The 17,521-nt window shown below is 34.5% G+C and overlaps 1 protein-coding gene across 7 annotated transcripts in view; it reads right to left on the reverse strand.

Annotated features, from left to right (window-relative positions):
- The window catches only part of Tet (Ten-Eleven Translocation (TET) family protein), a 114,793-nt gene that overhangs the window by 26,054 nt on the left and 71,218 nt on the right, over positions 1-17,521 (reverse strand). For 5 of the 7 annotated variants that reach the window (XM_053746127.2, XM_053746125.2, XM_053746128.2 and 2 more), the window contains one exon: positions 4,118-4,135. The exons of the other annotated variants lie outside the window; for them this stretch is intronic. In XM_053746127.2, the coding sequence (XP_053602102.1) occupies positions 4,118-4,135 (18 nt within the window). The remainder of the gene's footprint in view (positions 1-4,117; positions 4,136-17,521) is intronic. 7 annotated transcript variants of the gene reach the window in all.

The raw sequence follows: 17,521 nt of genomic DNA on the forward strand, positions 1-17,521 counted from the left end.
GTTAAAACTCCTCAATAATAAGCGATATAATTCTTGTGACAGAAATAAACAAGACAAGGAAAAATGTTCAAGGCGACCGAGTGTTTTGATAATTTTATGACAAGAATAACGTTGTTTTGTCTTCACACACATTTAATATGAGTTTTCATTCCTTTACAGGAAATGATTTTGTAATAACTAAATGGCAATACAATATGTGAGCTGACGCCAGGGGCGCTGGTGTAGTGAAAGGTTAATTTCCTTAAAAAATGCGCAATTTTTTTTTATGTCAGCCATATTAAGAATTTGTTCTATGAAGCCAGAATTCGCTTGAAAATGAGACCTTAACCATTTTGACAATTTTGTAGTTTTACGCGCAGCTGCTTGTCTGAGAGTAACCTTTTTGGAAATGCCAATGTTGTCTGTATATCCTTTAATTGTCTCGTACGATATCCATGAGAAGATATTGAGTAAATTCCTGACATGCTTAGATAAGCATTTTTAGATAATATGATTTTTAGATAATATCATTCATTTTTTTTATTTTTATTTTTTTTTTATTTTTTTTTTATTTTATTTCACATATAAAGAACAAATTATTGATTATTAGATAATAAACTTTTAAGATTAATATCTAAATTTATTGTATTTTCCTTGCCCACTCATCTCTCCAGACTGAACTATATTACGTCTTACAAATTTAGCGGCTGAAGGTTGTCCATTATACCCAGATTGGTCGTAGCCTTCTTCGATTGTGCTCGAATTGAGCGCTTCCTGACGGCCGTTATCGGCTCGTGTAAACATAATCTCAGATGGCTTCAATGTCACAACATTGGCGTGTCATTGAAGAAGATTTAGATCCACATATCTTCTTTTAAGGAATGACTCAAAAACGACGCATATTTTAGTCTTAATCTTTGCTCCTTTTTCCACACAAAGTTTCCTTGACGTGGCTGCGATTACTTGAGTTTTCAGCACATCTGTCTGATGAACACTCAGGACAAACGAGGTGCCATTTTGCATTGAGCATTGATTCATTATTAAGCCATCAAGCTACCGATGAGCTGACAAACTGAGAACTGTTGGCCTATAGTTAGGAACCAAAAATGATTCGCATTAATACTGAAAATTAAGTCGATGGTACGAAATTGCGATGCAGATCAGTTTAGGTCGCAAATTGGATCGCGTTAAGAGATGATGGTAAGCCTCCAGTCGCCCTTTTCTGCTACAAATTGCAAAACGACGTCCCTATCGGTCAGCGAAAGGCAAACGATTTTCTACCATTCTATTGTTATGTTAGCGTGCGATAACAATAGACGAATGTTTAACAAATAATAATTGATTACCGCAACAGTGGTAATAATTCGCGCGGATGTTTCCATAACATTCAGTACCTGATATCCAAACAAGATGTAACGTTATTATAATCTCGGCTTTTCGCGTCCAAACTTTGAAGGACGACGAATTTTGACCCTACTTATTTATAGCTCCTTTTAGCCATAAACCTGGACTATGGCTAAAAAAATAGAGAATATCTGGAGGCATTTGACATGCGGTAATGGTGATGAATGTAAATAATAAACTGGAATGAAAATGAGACGAATATAGAAGTGCTAAATCTAGTAGACTAAAAAATATCATTGTTAAAAGTTATCAAAACGAGACGTTTGAATGTTTTTTGGCCAGCTTATACGACATGACAGGTTTCATTAAGAATTTGATGGAAGGGTCATTGAGGCTAGAAGAAGAAGAATTTTATGATGAAATGCATTTACCAGTGCTTCTTGTAAATATAAGATTAAAAAAAAAAACTGTTGCAATCCGGGAGCGCCGGCAGAAGTGAAAACTTGAATATTAACGTTGTGCACTTTTGACGTCTTACGAATTTTCGATCAGGGTCACGTGTCCTGACGCGAGTTAAACATTTTTTACCCATCACAAAAAGTGCACAACGCCGCTAAATAAGTTTTCACTTTAAAAAAAGAAAGCCAAGAAGGGCTTTATATATAAGTATAGACCAAAGAAAAGAGGAAGTAAGAACAGTGTCGTACAAGGAGACTGAGGATAAACAGACATGGAAGTCACTCCACCAAGAAGAACAATGTTCTAAAATCACAATGAAAATACCTCAATGACGTTGACGTTCCAATTTTCTGTCTCTTCCTCATCCGTTAAATGTCGGAGCCCACAATTGATTCAATTTGTTTAGTCATCTTTCGTGACATGTTATGTCAAATATTTAGAAATTTTAAAATTAAAGAAGGTCCTTTTCATCATTAAATTAAACCATACAGTCTCACTACAGAATATGTTGTACTTTTGATTGTTGTCATCTATTTATATCACCATATTCTTTGGAATAAATGATTTCTATTCTATTCTATTCTAAAAAGATTTTTAAAAATGCATAAAGTTGTTAAACACATATCCTCCTATATTAAGATTATCTATCTTCATACAGACGGATATTGTGTTCAGCAAGTATTTAATTTGTTTAAAACTTTTTTGTTTGGAAAATTTTTGTGAAGATCTATCAAAAAATTATGCTTTAGGAGCTTTGGTGTGTCATCGCAAGCATGTTGATTCTACTTGCGAAGCTAAAATAGCCTCTAATCGCAATGTTTAATATCTCATTACAAATTCACTTCATACAATCATTTCGTAACTGGAAACGGTGCGTGTTTAGAAAGAGAGGTAACGACAGAGAAACCCCAGAGTGACGTCACGAGCGCCGGCGCACGGTGCGGCAACCTCGCTCAAAATGTTTTGTAAATAGAATCTTCAAACTTCGAACGATTGTTGTACGAAAGAGATGGAAGGCGAGTTGGATACTGTATTTATACCCACACGGGAAATGTCAAAATGGAATTATTATTAATTAGATTAGTATACATATATTGTATTATTATGTGAGGTTTTGACATTCGTCAATCAATCGTATTATATATAATAAAATTGTTGGGCGAATTAGTGTTAAAGTTAAATATTGAAAACTAAGGTTGCCGAAAGCTCTAGTGAAAAATTTATTTAATGAAGTACATAAATTAATTAGAAATGTATGAAAATATCGTAGCAAGTGCTACGACAGGCTCTACAAAGCCTACGAGTCAATTTTACTCTCATGACTACTTAATATACATATGTGGCGTGTAGTTCCCGCCCTAGAATTGAATGTAGATGTTGAACGAGGCGATTGGAGGACACCTTGACAGCACACCTAAAGAGGATTGTCGTCAACTGGCAGCCGGTTGTAAAATCACAGTCATATTTTAACTTTAAGGTTTATTTTTTGCGCTGGCGCCGGGTTTCGTGGCGTCACAGCCTCATAGTTTTTTTACCTCATTATCATATGAAAGTTTATCATTCATATTCACAAATTTTGAACCAAAGCCCTCGAAACAAAAGCTCATTTAATTTAAAATTGATGTCGACAAAGCACTCAACTTTAAAGCACGTATAAAGCTAGAATCAAGTCAACTTTATTAATATTACTACGGAGATTTAAATGAGTAATTTTAATAAATAAATAAGTCGAAGGCGGTACGGGGTGGCATCAAAATCCTTCCGGGGTCATTGACCCATCGACCGCCCCCACCCCCGCATCCCCTTCCGACATAGGTATCGAACCTTCGCGGTCGCAATGTGTCTAAGATATTATGTATTACATACAGACACAGATTTTTATTAACGTTTTGAAATTATTATATTTTTCAAGACTGCCAAAATCAAACTAAACAATTTATCACAATTTACAATGCAGAACGTACAAACTACACTAACTTACACTAATGTAAGAAGATCTACAAAAGCTTTTACATTGAAAGCTAAAAATATTAGAAAAATGCAAAAAAAAAAAAACAACGCAGAGTTACAAAACAGAAAATGATGTTATTTACTAAATAAAAGCAAATAAATAACAAGGAAAGTACGGTAGATAATATGTGTGTAAAAGAAATTCAAAATTGGCATATGAATAGACGTCGAAATGAAAATAATAAAAAAAAAAAAAACGATTCGCAAGAGATTTGCGCAAACAAAGATACAACTAGGAACGTAAAGCGGAATTACCAAAAGGAACGAACGAATGAAGATTAAATAATAAAGATAAGAACAGATAAGACAAATATGACATATTTACCTTGATATCTTGTAAGACCTGTAACCAAGTAAATCAACATTAATCAATTTACTAAATTGTAAACATATTTTTAACACTTATTTCACGTTTGGTGTTTTCGAACGAGATTTTCTTGCAACTTTATTATAATTGTGCTCTTAATAAATGAAGAGATAGAGGGATGACTAATAATAATTTAAAAAGTTTAAAAATGCACAAGAACAATTTCTAAAGAGACTATTTTTTCGTCCTAAAATATGCATGGAAATGCATAAACATATTGATCTATTATTAAAAAACTGGTCATTGCATTTATACATTGAAGAATTTCTTGTAACATTTGAATTTTTTTTTTGCTATTTTTGTTCTTCTCCTCTAAATAGCAAAAACAGCGGTGTTATCCAAACGGGTTCGAAGTAGTTAGAACTTAAAATGTCACACAGACGAAGTCGCGGATTCAGTTAGTCAATGACGACTACCAGAGTCAGAAATATTCCCAACATTTTGCTTGGGCATTTTCTTAACACCAAGTTCATATGTATTTTAATAAGCCAATGCAATAGTGATATAAAAGAAAAAAATAGACGTATAAAGTGTCGAGAGCCGGCACATTACGCTGACCCGGGTCTTATCACCGGACACGCCAATCGCACCCGGGTATAGGATAAAAACCGGACAAGCTATCTCAGATAGTTTCCTCTATGTTGTGGTAGGTCAGGAGGGCGAAATGTATTTTATTTATATTTTGTGATGTTTATAGATAAAACTCGTGTTGTATTTTTGACGCATTATTATTATAGTTTTGAATCTTAAATCAAAGTTAAATTATTTATTCAGATATCAGACCTTCACAGGCACTTTTTCACGTATAAATTATATAGTATTTCTCAAAAAACTAGACATTACTACCATTTTGGAACGGCCACTGCTGAGTAAAATTGCCGAAACAAATTCAATTAAACAGTGTTGGTCTTTATCGTGTTGGAAGGGTTTACTATTATTGTTTATTTAGAAAATCAGATTGCTTGATTACATTACGTAGATTCACGTGGGGCCCTGAAACATTAATAATTTCAATTAAGACAGTAACAATCTCAACACACTAACACACCGGATAAAATTTAGTTAACTTTTCGCCGTCTTTAAATATTAAAATTCAATTCGAAAAAGAATGATGTTATATTTGTGGACGCGTAATAAAATTCCACCGAAGTAAGGTCGTTGACCCGACCGGATGAATTGACCCGGGTATTCTGAAGACGAATCGCCCACGTCACGGTAGGTCAGGATTGTTTACAAGTATTACAGTTTAGCGCGTAATTAGAGAGGGCCTCTGGCTTGTTTCAACTTGTGTTTGATTCCGTAATCAGTGGTTGGCTATTCATTGAAAATTATAAGTCATTGTAACACATTTGCTTAATTTCAATACAAACTGTTTTCGGCGCTTGTTTGATAAAAATATTAATCTCCTCAAAAATAGATACTTTTTGGAGATGATTCAGTTAGTCTCGGTTAATAAAGTATTTTTATTAACCAGTTTTATTATTACGAAGCAAAATTTTGAGACTGATATTACTTAGTTTAAAATTTAATTATTTTTATTAGTTCCTATAGAAAAATTAAGTTGTTGCAATATTTGTAGTATAAGGCGTATGGCAAAATCCGGATAATCGGTTACATCAACATGTGGTCGCACTCAATCCGGTGTTATACGACGCCGTGCCTTCAAGTCGTTCGGGGAGTAGAAAATCTTATAAAATCGATCAATTTTCTTTTGAAGTTTTAATTTTAAAATTAATCCATTACCCAAAGTGACGCCATAATTTGGTGTTCATTTCACATTATATTTAGTATCTACCTACTAGTTATATCGACGCATATTAGACGTTCGTATTGAAATAACAAAAATAAAATAGGTAGATACTAACAAACATCCGATGCAAAATTAACAAACGATTACATCAAACAAATCGCTTCATTTAATTAAACCCGTGTAAAACGCGATGAAACCAGAACAAAAAGGTCCGATTTATAGTTGGTATTTTCAGTCGGCGACATCGCAGACAAATTGTAGTCGATTTGTCTTGCGTACCTTTTCGTGTACAGCCACACGCCCTGTGCATTCAACTCTCCATTTACTCAGTATAGACCCCTAATATGTCGGTAATAAAGGCGAATTTATGATATAACAGGGCAGTTTTATTTGCTGTTGCGTGTAACAGGCCGGTTAAAGTTCAAGGGCCGTCTGCGCCGTGTCTGCCCGGATTCCGCCCGGATATATTTCACCCGGGTCTGGTTTACCATTTCTTTGCACGACACGTTAAGCCTTAATGAGTTATAAGAGTTTAAACGTGTTTTTATTGCGAAGACTTGACGACTTGCAATTAAGTGTAACTGGAGATTAAGTTGGTAAGTTCAAACTAAATCTTTACGATGTAGGAAATTGTTTTTTATTTATGAACTCCATTTTACTCTACTTACTTACTCTGTCTTACACCTACAAATTGTGATTGTGATAACATGCTCTCCGTTTAAATTTGAATATCATAGACGGTGAGATATACTTATAGGATTAAGTGTAATTAATATAAACACCAAAAAATAATCATTGTCGTTGTTTTTTCCCACCTCGGAGTGCAATTTTGAAAAAGAATATGAAATCATCGCGTGTCTATAATTTCATATCAAGTTTACATTAACGCTAAGCGAGCGTAATAAAAACACTCAAGTTTAAAAAGAAATACGCAATGCATGCAGCAGTCCTATAAATCAGACTGGAAAGGAAAGTGAGTCTTTGAAAGAGTTAATGGCTTAACGTTTTTCAATGGTCTAAATATAACTGGATTAAAGGGTATCAGGCTAGCAGAGATTCCGAGCTAGACGTCCTTCGGCACGAAAGTTCAAGGACGGATATCTTGTCTCAATCCGGCCCTGGGGAAATAAGGTGTGAATGAAGTCATTTACCCTGTTTGTAAACAAACCAGGGACACTTGGAACTTGTGAGACGCGTCTTTTAATGGTTCCAGGTTTGCGAGTTCGGTCTAATTTACGTACGAATTAAATTCAATGACTTTGGGTTGGTGGTTTTATAATGATGGGTTTAAGAACAGAATAATACGTTATATTCTATTTAGAATATTAAAATCTTTGGGAACAAAAAGCCAACAATTTTTATATGTAATTTGGTTATCAACAAATCCCTCAAAGCCACGAGTTCCATAATTTGAAGGCCACGCATGGCTGTATCTATACTTATAAGCATTTACGAAATGAGTATAGCTATAGCTACAAACGTAGCCAGTATACAGTAAATTCTATTAATGAACTCTGAAATGTCAACAACATTTTTTTAGTATTCGTGGCGTGAATGGAGCAAATTGCATCTTCGCATGCAAGTGCAACCAATGTGACACCGTCGCCTCGCCGTCTAGGCTTGTGGCTTATTATTAATACGTTGTCGTAGCCATACAGTATGGGGAAAGCTTTGGAGCTGTACGGAACATGATTATGTCTATATCGGGCTTTGTGGCATAAATCTATATATATAAAACTCTTAATCTCTTATAGGACTTTAGGGAGACTTTTGCCCAGCAGTGGGACTCAAACAGCTTTAAAAAATATATAAAACTATTGCGTTACTGAGTGACTGACTGACAGATAACGCACAGCCGAAACTACTGGGCGTAGAAAGCTGAAATTTGGTGTGTAGGTTCCTAGGATAGTGCAAGGGATTTCTTAAAATTCCCGCGGTAAACGGATTTTTACTCACATACGAAGTTGTGGGCAAAAACTAGTATATATAATAAATTTCTTTTGGCGTTTCTTGTGTGTAGTCAAAGTGTGTTTCGGGGCGACTAATTTATTTATGTTAGAACTACTTAAGACGGTCTGTCCAAAGTCTGGATAAACATTTTGATTTTATTAATACATAAATAAGTCCGTTTTTGATTGTAAAATCTTTTATGATTTTAGCTATTGTATACATCAGCATCAAACGTATGTACTCGATTTCGCGGTTTAGGTTTCTTTTATTTTTTATCGGCAACAAAACCTTTCAAAAGATCGCACTTACAAAGTTCTGAATGAAAATTTCAACTTCATAGCTAATTTTCGATTACGTACGTTTCTAACAACGCAACAATACTAAGAAGAAACAGTTGTTTGCAAGTGAAAGCGTAAGAAACAATATGCAATCTACATACATATGCATGTAGCGCCCTTTATGCATTCATCGACTTTCTTGGCATTTTTACTACGAACCCTGCAATTGTTCTGTTAAAAAAAAACTGTAATATGGGAAACAAAAGAAATATCCATTAATAGGATGACCAATATGCCACGCAGTTAAATTAAATTGCGTTCGCTAATTTAGTTTTAAAACGACTTTTTTTTTTCGATGTCGCAGAAATTTCCTTTTTGGTTGCCATGTTGCATGTACAATCAAATTGTATACAGGAGAATTTTTAGCCACGATTTATTTTTTAAATATTCCTTATTTGTAGAAGAGTTTTATAAGCCAGTCAATCAGTATCAGTTTTTTTTTAATTTTGTACGTGCAAAGGTCGGTGATGAAGCTTATTTTATTGTAGTCGGTACGGGTCGTAAAGTCAATTAAGACTGATGAAATGGACGGTAATTCGGTATTAAAATCAACGTGAGCCATACGGATGGTAATAAACGATCAAAATGTCGAATTTAATTCTCTTCACGTCTTTGTTTCATTAACGTTATCAAGGACGTCTGGGATATAAGTATTGGATGATGCTTCCTAATTATCATTTGTAGTTAAACACAGGTCATAATTTATTCCGTAATATGTACTTTAATTGTAGCAATACACATATGGGAAATAAAAAATAATAATAAGAAAAAAATGCTCTTCCTCTTACTTAATTGTAGATATGTCGATGAGAATATCTCTATTCCTGAGAATTTTTCTTCAAACTTTGAATATATACGAGTATATGTTTTCCGTCCATAAATTTTCGGAAAACGATTATAACATTTTTCTTTAAACAGATCTATTGTACTTTACATTCTTGTTCATTGTTCTCGGAAATGTCCGAGATCGTTAGAAAAAGCTGAAAATACAAAAACGGCCATTTTTAATTTAGCTTAAATAAAACACGGCAAACGTGGGGGCCGGAATGAGTGGAAAAAAGTGAAAATTTACGAGACTCGGCGCGCAGTGAATTTGCCAATTATATGTAATATGCAGCCTCCGACGGACAGTATCGATTTTCAGTTTTTACGCGTGTCTGTCTACCGGCCATTATACGGAGCGTATTGGCCATAAGACTACGGGTATAATTTTAATGTTTCGTCAGAATTAATTTCAAAATGTATGTTTTTACGTTTCTGTCAAATTCATACTTTTATTGAACAATTCTACTATGATTTTTTTAAATAATTGCAATTTGCTTTGACTTTTGACTACTGTTACATAGGTTCCTATTTATTCTTGATATATAATAGTTTAATGCTTTTTTTATTAATTAAAATGAATCCTATGATTATTTTATAACCCTGATCGAGTATAAGTTAATAATCGTACGTTGCATTATTTTCGGACGGTTCTGAGGGGCGGCCATAAGTTTTATCAATAACAAGACCGCGCTACAAACCTAACTTTGAGTCGCATTGGGTGGAAGTTTCGTAAAGCGAAATTTTTCAGAAATGTGAAATTGCATTAAGATAGGATTTGGTGCAGAACTTTTGGTAAATCATATGTTTGTTGGTTAAGTTTATCTAGTTATATGAATGATATACTGGCCAGTATGTATGTCTAACTGTTTGGCGATCGATACGCAATGTAGGCAAAATTTCAATTACTGTGAGATATTTTTCACTCGCATTCGACGAGACAAATTTTATTGTTGCTGCTATTAAAGTTGCTAAAGTGTTTTTTGCATCGAGCATAACGTATATAGTGCCCTTTTCTTGTATTTTTCCATCGAAACGAACGGTCAGAACGGTGGACTCACATTGACCGTGAACCAGAAAAAATATTTTTTTTTCTTTTCAACTTTATGGTATTGACAGATCATAAAGTGAGGTTATTTTTCCACCGCGTAGTGTTGTCACGTGTGGTCCAGGTTATCGACTCGATGTTGCCACCCGCCATGTTCTAGCCATGCACGCGTATCGAATAAAAATTTAGGTCACATTCGCAGTGACCTCGATTCATTGAGCGATCGTGCGTTTGCCGGTTGGTTTGGTGTTGTAAATAAAAACACGTGGCCGGCGTGACGCAGAGTAAACCTAAAAATATTAACTGGAAGGCCACATACATAACTCGGAAATGTATACGGTTCTAATCGCCTGGTCATCATCAAGATAGCAGCGTTTCCCTTACTTCTCTGCCTCTCTTATTTTACGCCAATCTTCTCTATATTAGTCTTAATCTGGTACATGTACTCGTACAGATCAAATTACTCAAATTTATGCAATTTCGCCTTTATTACTGCGGCATATAGGTCTATATGCGGTCGACTATCCAGCCTACGATATGAAGATATCTTTTGTTAATTTAGTTTTTGGCCGTGCGATAATTCTCCCTGTCTTAGCTTAGGTCGCCATTCGATCAGCGGTTTACTTCATATGCTATCTATCCGATATACAATTCGTCTTATACCTAATTAGTTCTGTAAAATCTGAATGATTTGAATAATGAGAAGAGTAGTGAGAAGAGTATCAAACGCCCCTACGATTCAAGGTGTCACTGCTTAGGTGGTCGATTGTAGTCGAGCTAAGAAATGCTTGTTGAAACATATATTTTTTTGAGGAAACGGAACGTGTTTCTTGCAATGGCTATCGAATACAGTGCATTGAAAAGAATTATCGTCATTTGTTTGCGACGAATTTCGAGGTTTCAACTCGAATTTCGAATTCGATCGGCTGACCGCTGACGATATAAAAAAAGGTGTGTTTTTTAAATACCTCGGTATGTCGATTGAAAAATAGTTTGGTCTGCAACCAAATAGATTTTTTTTAAAGAGTCGAAACGAGGACACGCGATAACTATTATCATTTATTATCTGTTTACTATATTGTGTAAACTCAGATAAAGCCAGATAAGGAAGAAAACCATGAATCAGTACATACGTCTAAACGCGAACATCCATTCGGGTATTTGTTTTTTTGATAACATCGAAATGAAATCCTTGAGTTCATTTGTTTTATTTTGTACGTTTCTTATATAACATTTTTGACGTTTATATCCTGCTTTAAGATAGGTATATATGTACCTAGTATCTATAGAAAACTGTTACCTAAGGTTGATCTATTAATCTACGCATATGTTTTCGACGCGACGTTTTCTTTGTCATTTAGATGTGTTTTCGGGTGGTTTCTAGTCATACCCGTATGAGTCTGTTGTGGGCCTACAGATTTATGTTCATATTGTTGTATTATAAAAGTTACAAAGAGTTATCATATAGATTAAGTTAAACAGCTGGTATAATTAAATGTTTGGTGAGATTACTTTTCATTACAGGCATAAAATTATATCATTTAAATAATATACTATGTTATAATGCTATTGATAACAACATTATTACGACTTAGATTAGGTAATAGAGGTCATAGTGTAATAGTCATGTTGCAGCAGCCTTGAAAGATTTTTCCGATCCAATATTGAAGATCACGATGAATAGGTATTTTTTAAAAATCGAATCGAATATATGCATTGAAACGTAGAGTCGAAGATTACACGAATATATATTGAATGACAATTTGATTATTATTAACTAATTATTTACATTTTAACAACTAATTATAAATTTATATTTATTAAGCAACGGGGTAATTGAAAGGTCATATGGTCCTTTTTGTGTAAGTTTAAGAGCTTTCTCGCATGTGAATGTTTTAATGAATATTAATAAACTTCATCCTCGAATCTGGTTTCAAGTGTCATAATGAAAATATTTATTTATCTTTTAAAATTTAAATAAAAAAATATTTTATAAAAAATACTCTTAAGCATAATTTTTGAATCAAATCAAATTGAAATCTTAGTTGGGTCTAAATATTTATAAAACATAATAAACAAATGATATAAAAAAATCCTAACACATATTAAATAAATTTAGGTGATTAATTTGCATGATACCACAATTAGTCTGTCAAGTTATGATGAGTGCAGCGCAGAAGCATTCGTCTCCATCCACCGCTGCATCTTGCTAGACGCGCGTGCCGCTCGGTGTATTGACCTTTTCACAAAAGCGATTTAGCGCAATCGAACCGGTTTTATTTTCCATCATAATACTCTGATTCATATCGATATCAACCGCCGGCAAAAATACACACCCACCTGTTTTCCTTGACAACTTTTGGCCGCTCAAAATCCAAGGTCTCGGACACAAAATAAAAATAAAATAAAAATGAAGCACAGCACACGCGAATTGAATTAAAAAAATAAATTTGCGCGGGAAACTTTCGCAATAGTGATGTGCACTGAGCGATCGTCGATCGATAGTTGCAACGAGAATCGATATGTTACGTAAAACACGTTGTGAACCGGCGTCGTCGCACGTGACTGCGGCCCGTGTGACGGAACGAACGCGGCAAGCGCTCGCCCGCCCCCGCCGCCTTTGCCCCCCACCTCCCCCTACACACATCCATATAACGTAAGTACAGTAGACGTTTGATAAACAAATTACAAATTTTAGGAAGGCAAAGAGGAAGAAATCTGAGCCTTTAATATCTTCTTCCAGCGTTTTTACGAGACATTTACTTTCATTACGTACGTGTACATATCGTAAAATTGTGAGTTATAGATTAGTGAACTGTACTGTAACTCATCTCGACTCAGAGTCGTGGAGTTATTTCAGTCTGTTCTACATTTTACTATTACATGATGCGTTATATTCTTCCTTATCTGTAACCGTGGCGTGCCGTACTACGTGAAAGATAATAGAAAAAATTCAATTGAGATTTAAAATTGCCTTATATTTTAACAATTTCATTTCAAAAGTTTAAAAAACACAGTTGAAGAAACAAAGTGAAAGAAAATTCTTCAACAATGAGAATGGAGCAAACAAGCGTGCATTGTAACTGCAGCCGTTCTTGCATCTCTATCTCTCGTGGACTGAGGAAGATGGTTATCTCTTTCTCGAGAGCCGCGGCCGTCTATACGACCTGCGACGATAACTTCTTATTTTATTATCACATCAGCAATACGTAAACTTAACATTATAGATGCATGTGTTATAATGAGATAGGCATTAATGAAACTTATAAACATAGGGCTTAGGGTAGTTTGGATAATTGAAAAATATGTTTAATATATAGCAACCTAAATAAATAATGCGTTATGAGTAAAATAAACATTTTTATATTGCAATGCTACGGGTACACTTAATATAGCGGTCGACCGAACTATAGTTTTTACTTTTTTGACGACCTCGGTGGCGCAGTGGTAAAGTTCTTGCCACTGAACCGAGAGGTCCCGGGTTCGATCCCCGGTCGGGTCATGATGGAAAACGATCTTTTTCTGATTGGCCCGGGTCTTGGATGTTTATCTATATATGTATTTATTATAAAATATAGTATCGTTGAGTTAGTATCCCATAACACAAGTCTCGAACTTACTTTGGGGCTAGCTCAATATGTGTGGTTTGTCCTCATTTATTTATTTTATTTATTTTATTTATCCGGGTGTCATCATCTTTATATCAATTATAAATTCCAAAATCAAATTCAAACAGAACGATAGGGGGCTATTGAACCTAGAATAAACGTCTTTTCATCCTCGTCTTCTCTGACAAAGAAGATAAAAGGTACAAATTCTGATTAATGGGAACATTGAACATCAGTCGACCTCGATGCTTCAGGTCGTGCCAAGCGCTCGTGTCGAGACATCGTTACTCGATTAACCTGTCTATTCGATTCTACATCTTCAAACATCGATTAGAGGTAATTTTGAAAGCTATTTTAAACTGGAGAATTACGTATGTTTTGAAAAATGTAACACTGGACCTTCAAATAAAAAGAACGTACCCTAGTTTTTATTTTGTAATACTGCAGAACTAATTTGCGTTTTAAAATGCATTTTAAAGAAAAACAAACGAAAATTTCGAAATCAGAGCGGAACTGCGAACCATTGAAATTTCTAGACTTCGGCCATCATTATAACTGTTACTGCTAATTGATATGACAAGTTTGTTTTCATTAGTGTTTCCGGTAATGAGCAATTAGGTTCTACGAGTTCCGTAGCCCGTAGCGTGGCGCATCGTAGACCGTCTCGGTACTTATGCAAAGGAGGCCAATATTTCATCGCTCCAACGTCTATTGCAGCGAATATTATCATAACAATCGCTATGTACTAAGCGTTTTGCATATAACAATAATGTACGTACAACATCCACCCGAATTTCCAACCTAAATTGGGAATACCACTCTTAATAATATTCTAATTTCGAATTTAAATTTTAATCGACGGATAAAAAATAAATTGATGAATTTTCGAAAATATCGATTATATAGCTAGGTTATGTATTAGTGGAAATATGAATACATCACTAAAATCGCTTGTTTTAAAATTCGAAGTAGCTTTCCCGAATATTTTTTTAAATGTTTACGTCAAGTCAGTCCTGTTGTTTTATAAACGCCAGTCTATTTTTGTTTCAAGGCCAAGAGCGAATAGTTATGAGATGTGACTGCAGCGTATTAACATAAAATATTATGCCGTTATATTTCGAAAGCGGCTACGTACCCAAAGATAGGAGCATTATTCAGCTGAATATGCAATTAAATGAGGGCCAGTTTCAGCGGCCCTAAGTGTGAGAGAGACGGCTACATTCACCACTCGATATTATATTGAACAAGTTTATAACTACGTGTATTAGACGAACGAGTTGGTACAGCGTTTTCTCATTTCCCGGCAAAACTTTTCTAATATTATAGTTTCATTCATACTGTCGGTAGTTCCACGGAGTTTTCTTTCGTGGAAAATGAAAGACTATTTCCATAACTATTATTTCGCTTTTATAGCTTTGTTAGTTTCTTTTGCTTCAAATAGATTTGTTAAAGTTAGAAGTTTTCTACTTTATCGCTCGGAAGTAATGTTAGTTGTTTGAAAGTGTTAAGTTTTGGCGAATTGGTTATTACAAATCTGTATAACAAATTACTTCATTCAATAAAGTCTAGCTGTGGCTTTATTTTCCATGGAATAGATAGAGATATTTTTGATCTCTCAAAAGAGTCATAGACACAAATGGATGATGAGAATTCGATTCTGAATTCAAATAATTCAAACAACGACTGGGAAACTCAACAACTGGTAAAAAAGAACTAAGTAAATTTTTTTTAATGTATAAAAAAATATAAAATAAACTGTACCTATACAACTTTTATAATTTATTTTTACATTTAAGAAAATGTAGTTCTGGGATAGGATTTAGTTTAATATTGCCAACGGCGACACTGTTTGCGTAGTAGTCGACGGGCTACAACTGCTATTTCTTGCTCCGAATTAAGTACAAAAAAGCTTCCTTGGCGTGAAATGTAACGCACACAGCCTCTCCGGTGACAATATTAATGGTTTGCCATTGCCTTCTCCATTTCATACATTAGGTAAACATAAAACAAATCTTCTAGATGCAAGTTTCCTCGCGATGTTTCCTCCAATAAACTAGAGGTGGATTATTATGAGTGCAATCATTTAATAGACCACGTCTTGCTACTTGATACTGACTAGCGGCCCGTCCCGCCTCCGCTCGGGTAAAAACATAATAAATTATACTTCGAAACCTTCCCCAGGAATTATACAGGGACAGACAGATAGCGTGAAGCAACTTTGTTTTAATAAATAAATATATTAGAACAAATCACACAGATTGAGTTAGCCCCAAAGTAAGTTCGAGACTTGTGTTATGGGATACTAACTCAACGATACTATATTTTATAATAAATACATAATATAAATAAACATCCAAGACCCGGGCAAATCAGAAAAAGATCATTTTCCATCATGACCCGACCCATCCTGATCGAACCCGGGACCTCTCGGTCCAGAGGAAAGCACTTTACCACTGCGCCACCGAGGTCGTCGTTTTATACTATGTATGGTAAGGAAATATAATGTAAGGATATATTTTATAACTCATGTGTCACGAGTACGATTCGAATCTTTCGGTTCACAGGCGGGTGTCAGTGCTTGGACCACAACTGCTACATAAGCGTTAATGTTAAAAATATTGGTGTTCTCCTTTATTTATTTCTTAGCTCCTTGGTCCTGCTCGCCGGCGAGACGCCTGTTTTGTTCCATATTAATGACGAATAGAACACTACTGCATAATGCAACTTAAAGAGGATTGGGATAGGTTAAGGTTTTGGTAGTATAGTGTAACGTAATGGAAAAGAAAATGACATTAATGTAGGCTGATTCAAACGTAAAATTACGTTGAAGATAATTAGTAATAATATTTACAAGCATATGTAATTACATATTTATTTGTTACTGTATACAAGTCTTTATGGTAAAGTCCGCCATTGTACTTCTATCTTTCTTGTATTATTTATTTATGTATTTATTTTTCAGACTGTAAAATTATTACAAACAAAATTTACCACACTACCGAAAATACCTGATTTAAAATTTTCATAAAGTATATTATATTATTTTCTATTTATAATATTTTATATTATATATTTTCATATGCTATTTTCAGGCGAAATAATTAAGGAAAATACAATTATTTTCCATAAGTATTTTGCCTGAAAATAGCTCCAAATACATAATATCATTCTTGGTTGGATTCTGGGAGGAGAGACGAGAGACATAGAAAGAGAGAGATTTTTATGTAAATCCGACTAGAAATGAAAACATAACATATGTAACCAGGATGAACACTGTAACGTTAACCCGAATCTCATGAGAGCGGGTCGTATTTTAGATATTTTAATACGAAATATTCCTTTGAAAATAAAAATTCAAACTCCGAGAGCCGCGGAGGCTTGGTAGTTTAGTATAATTTGGAATATATTGAGGAGAAAATAGAAATGGCGGCTGATAGACGGGGATCGAATTGAATGTAAATGTTGATTTTTAATTACCTCGAGCTCTGCAATTTATGCAGGGCGTCGACTCGTGTTCTCTGTAAACAGTGAGCATGGCTGGCGGAAATGTGCTGAGATATCTAAAGATGTTCCATGTTATAGCTTGTATGTTTTCTATCTAATAATAATAAACAACTTAATGGTCGTCAAAAAATGACAGTTATTTATGGTCGACCGTACGTCATGGACGTTGCGTGGATATTTATGCCGCGTTAATAAGAACAAGTTAACAATAAAATGATGTGTTGTTGACTGTGCAAAAAATTACAGCTTGAAGTAAACAAACGCAATGCCTTGTTGATCTACTAGTGTCAAATTGTCAAATTTATGTAAAGGAATTGTAATTAAAAAATGGAAGTGTTTTAT

Source organism: Plodia interpunctella, chromosome 6 (assembly GCF_027563975.2).
Source record: "Plodia interpunctella isolate USDA-ARS_2022_Savannah chromosome 6, ilPloInte3.2, whole genome shotgun sequence".
NCBI classification, from domain to species: Eukaryota; Metazoa; Arthropoda; class Insecta; order Lepidoptera; family Pyralidae; genus Plodia; species Plodia interpunctella.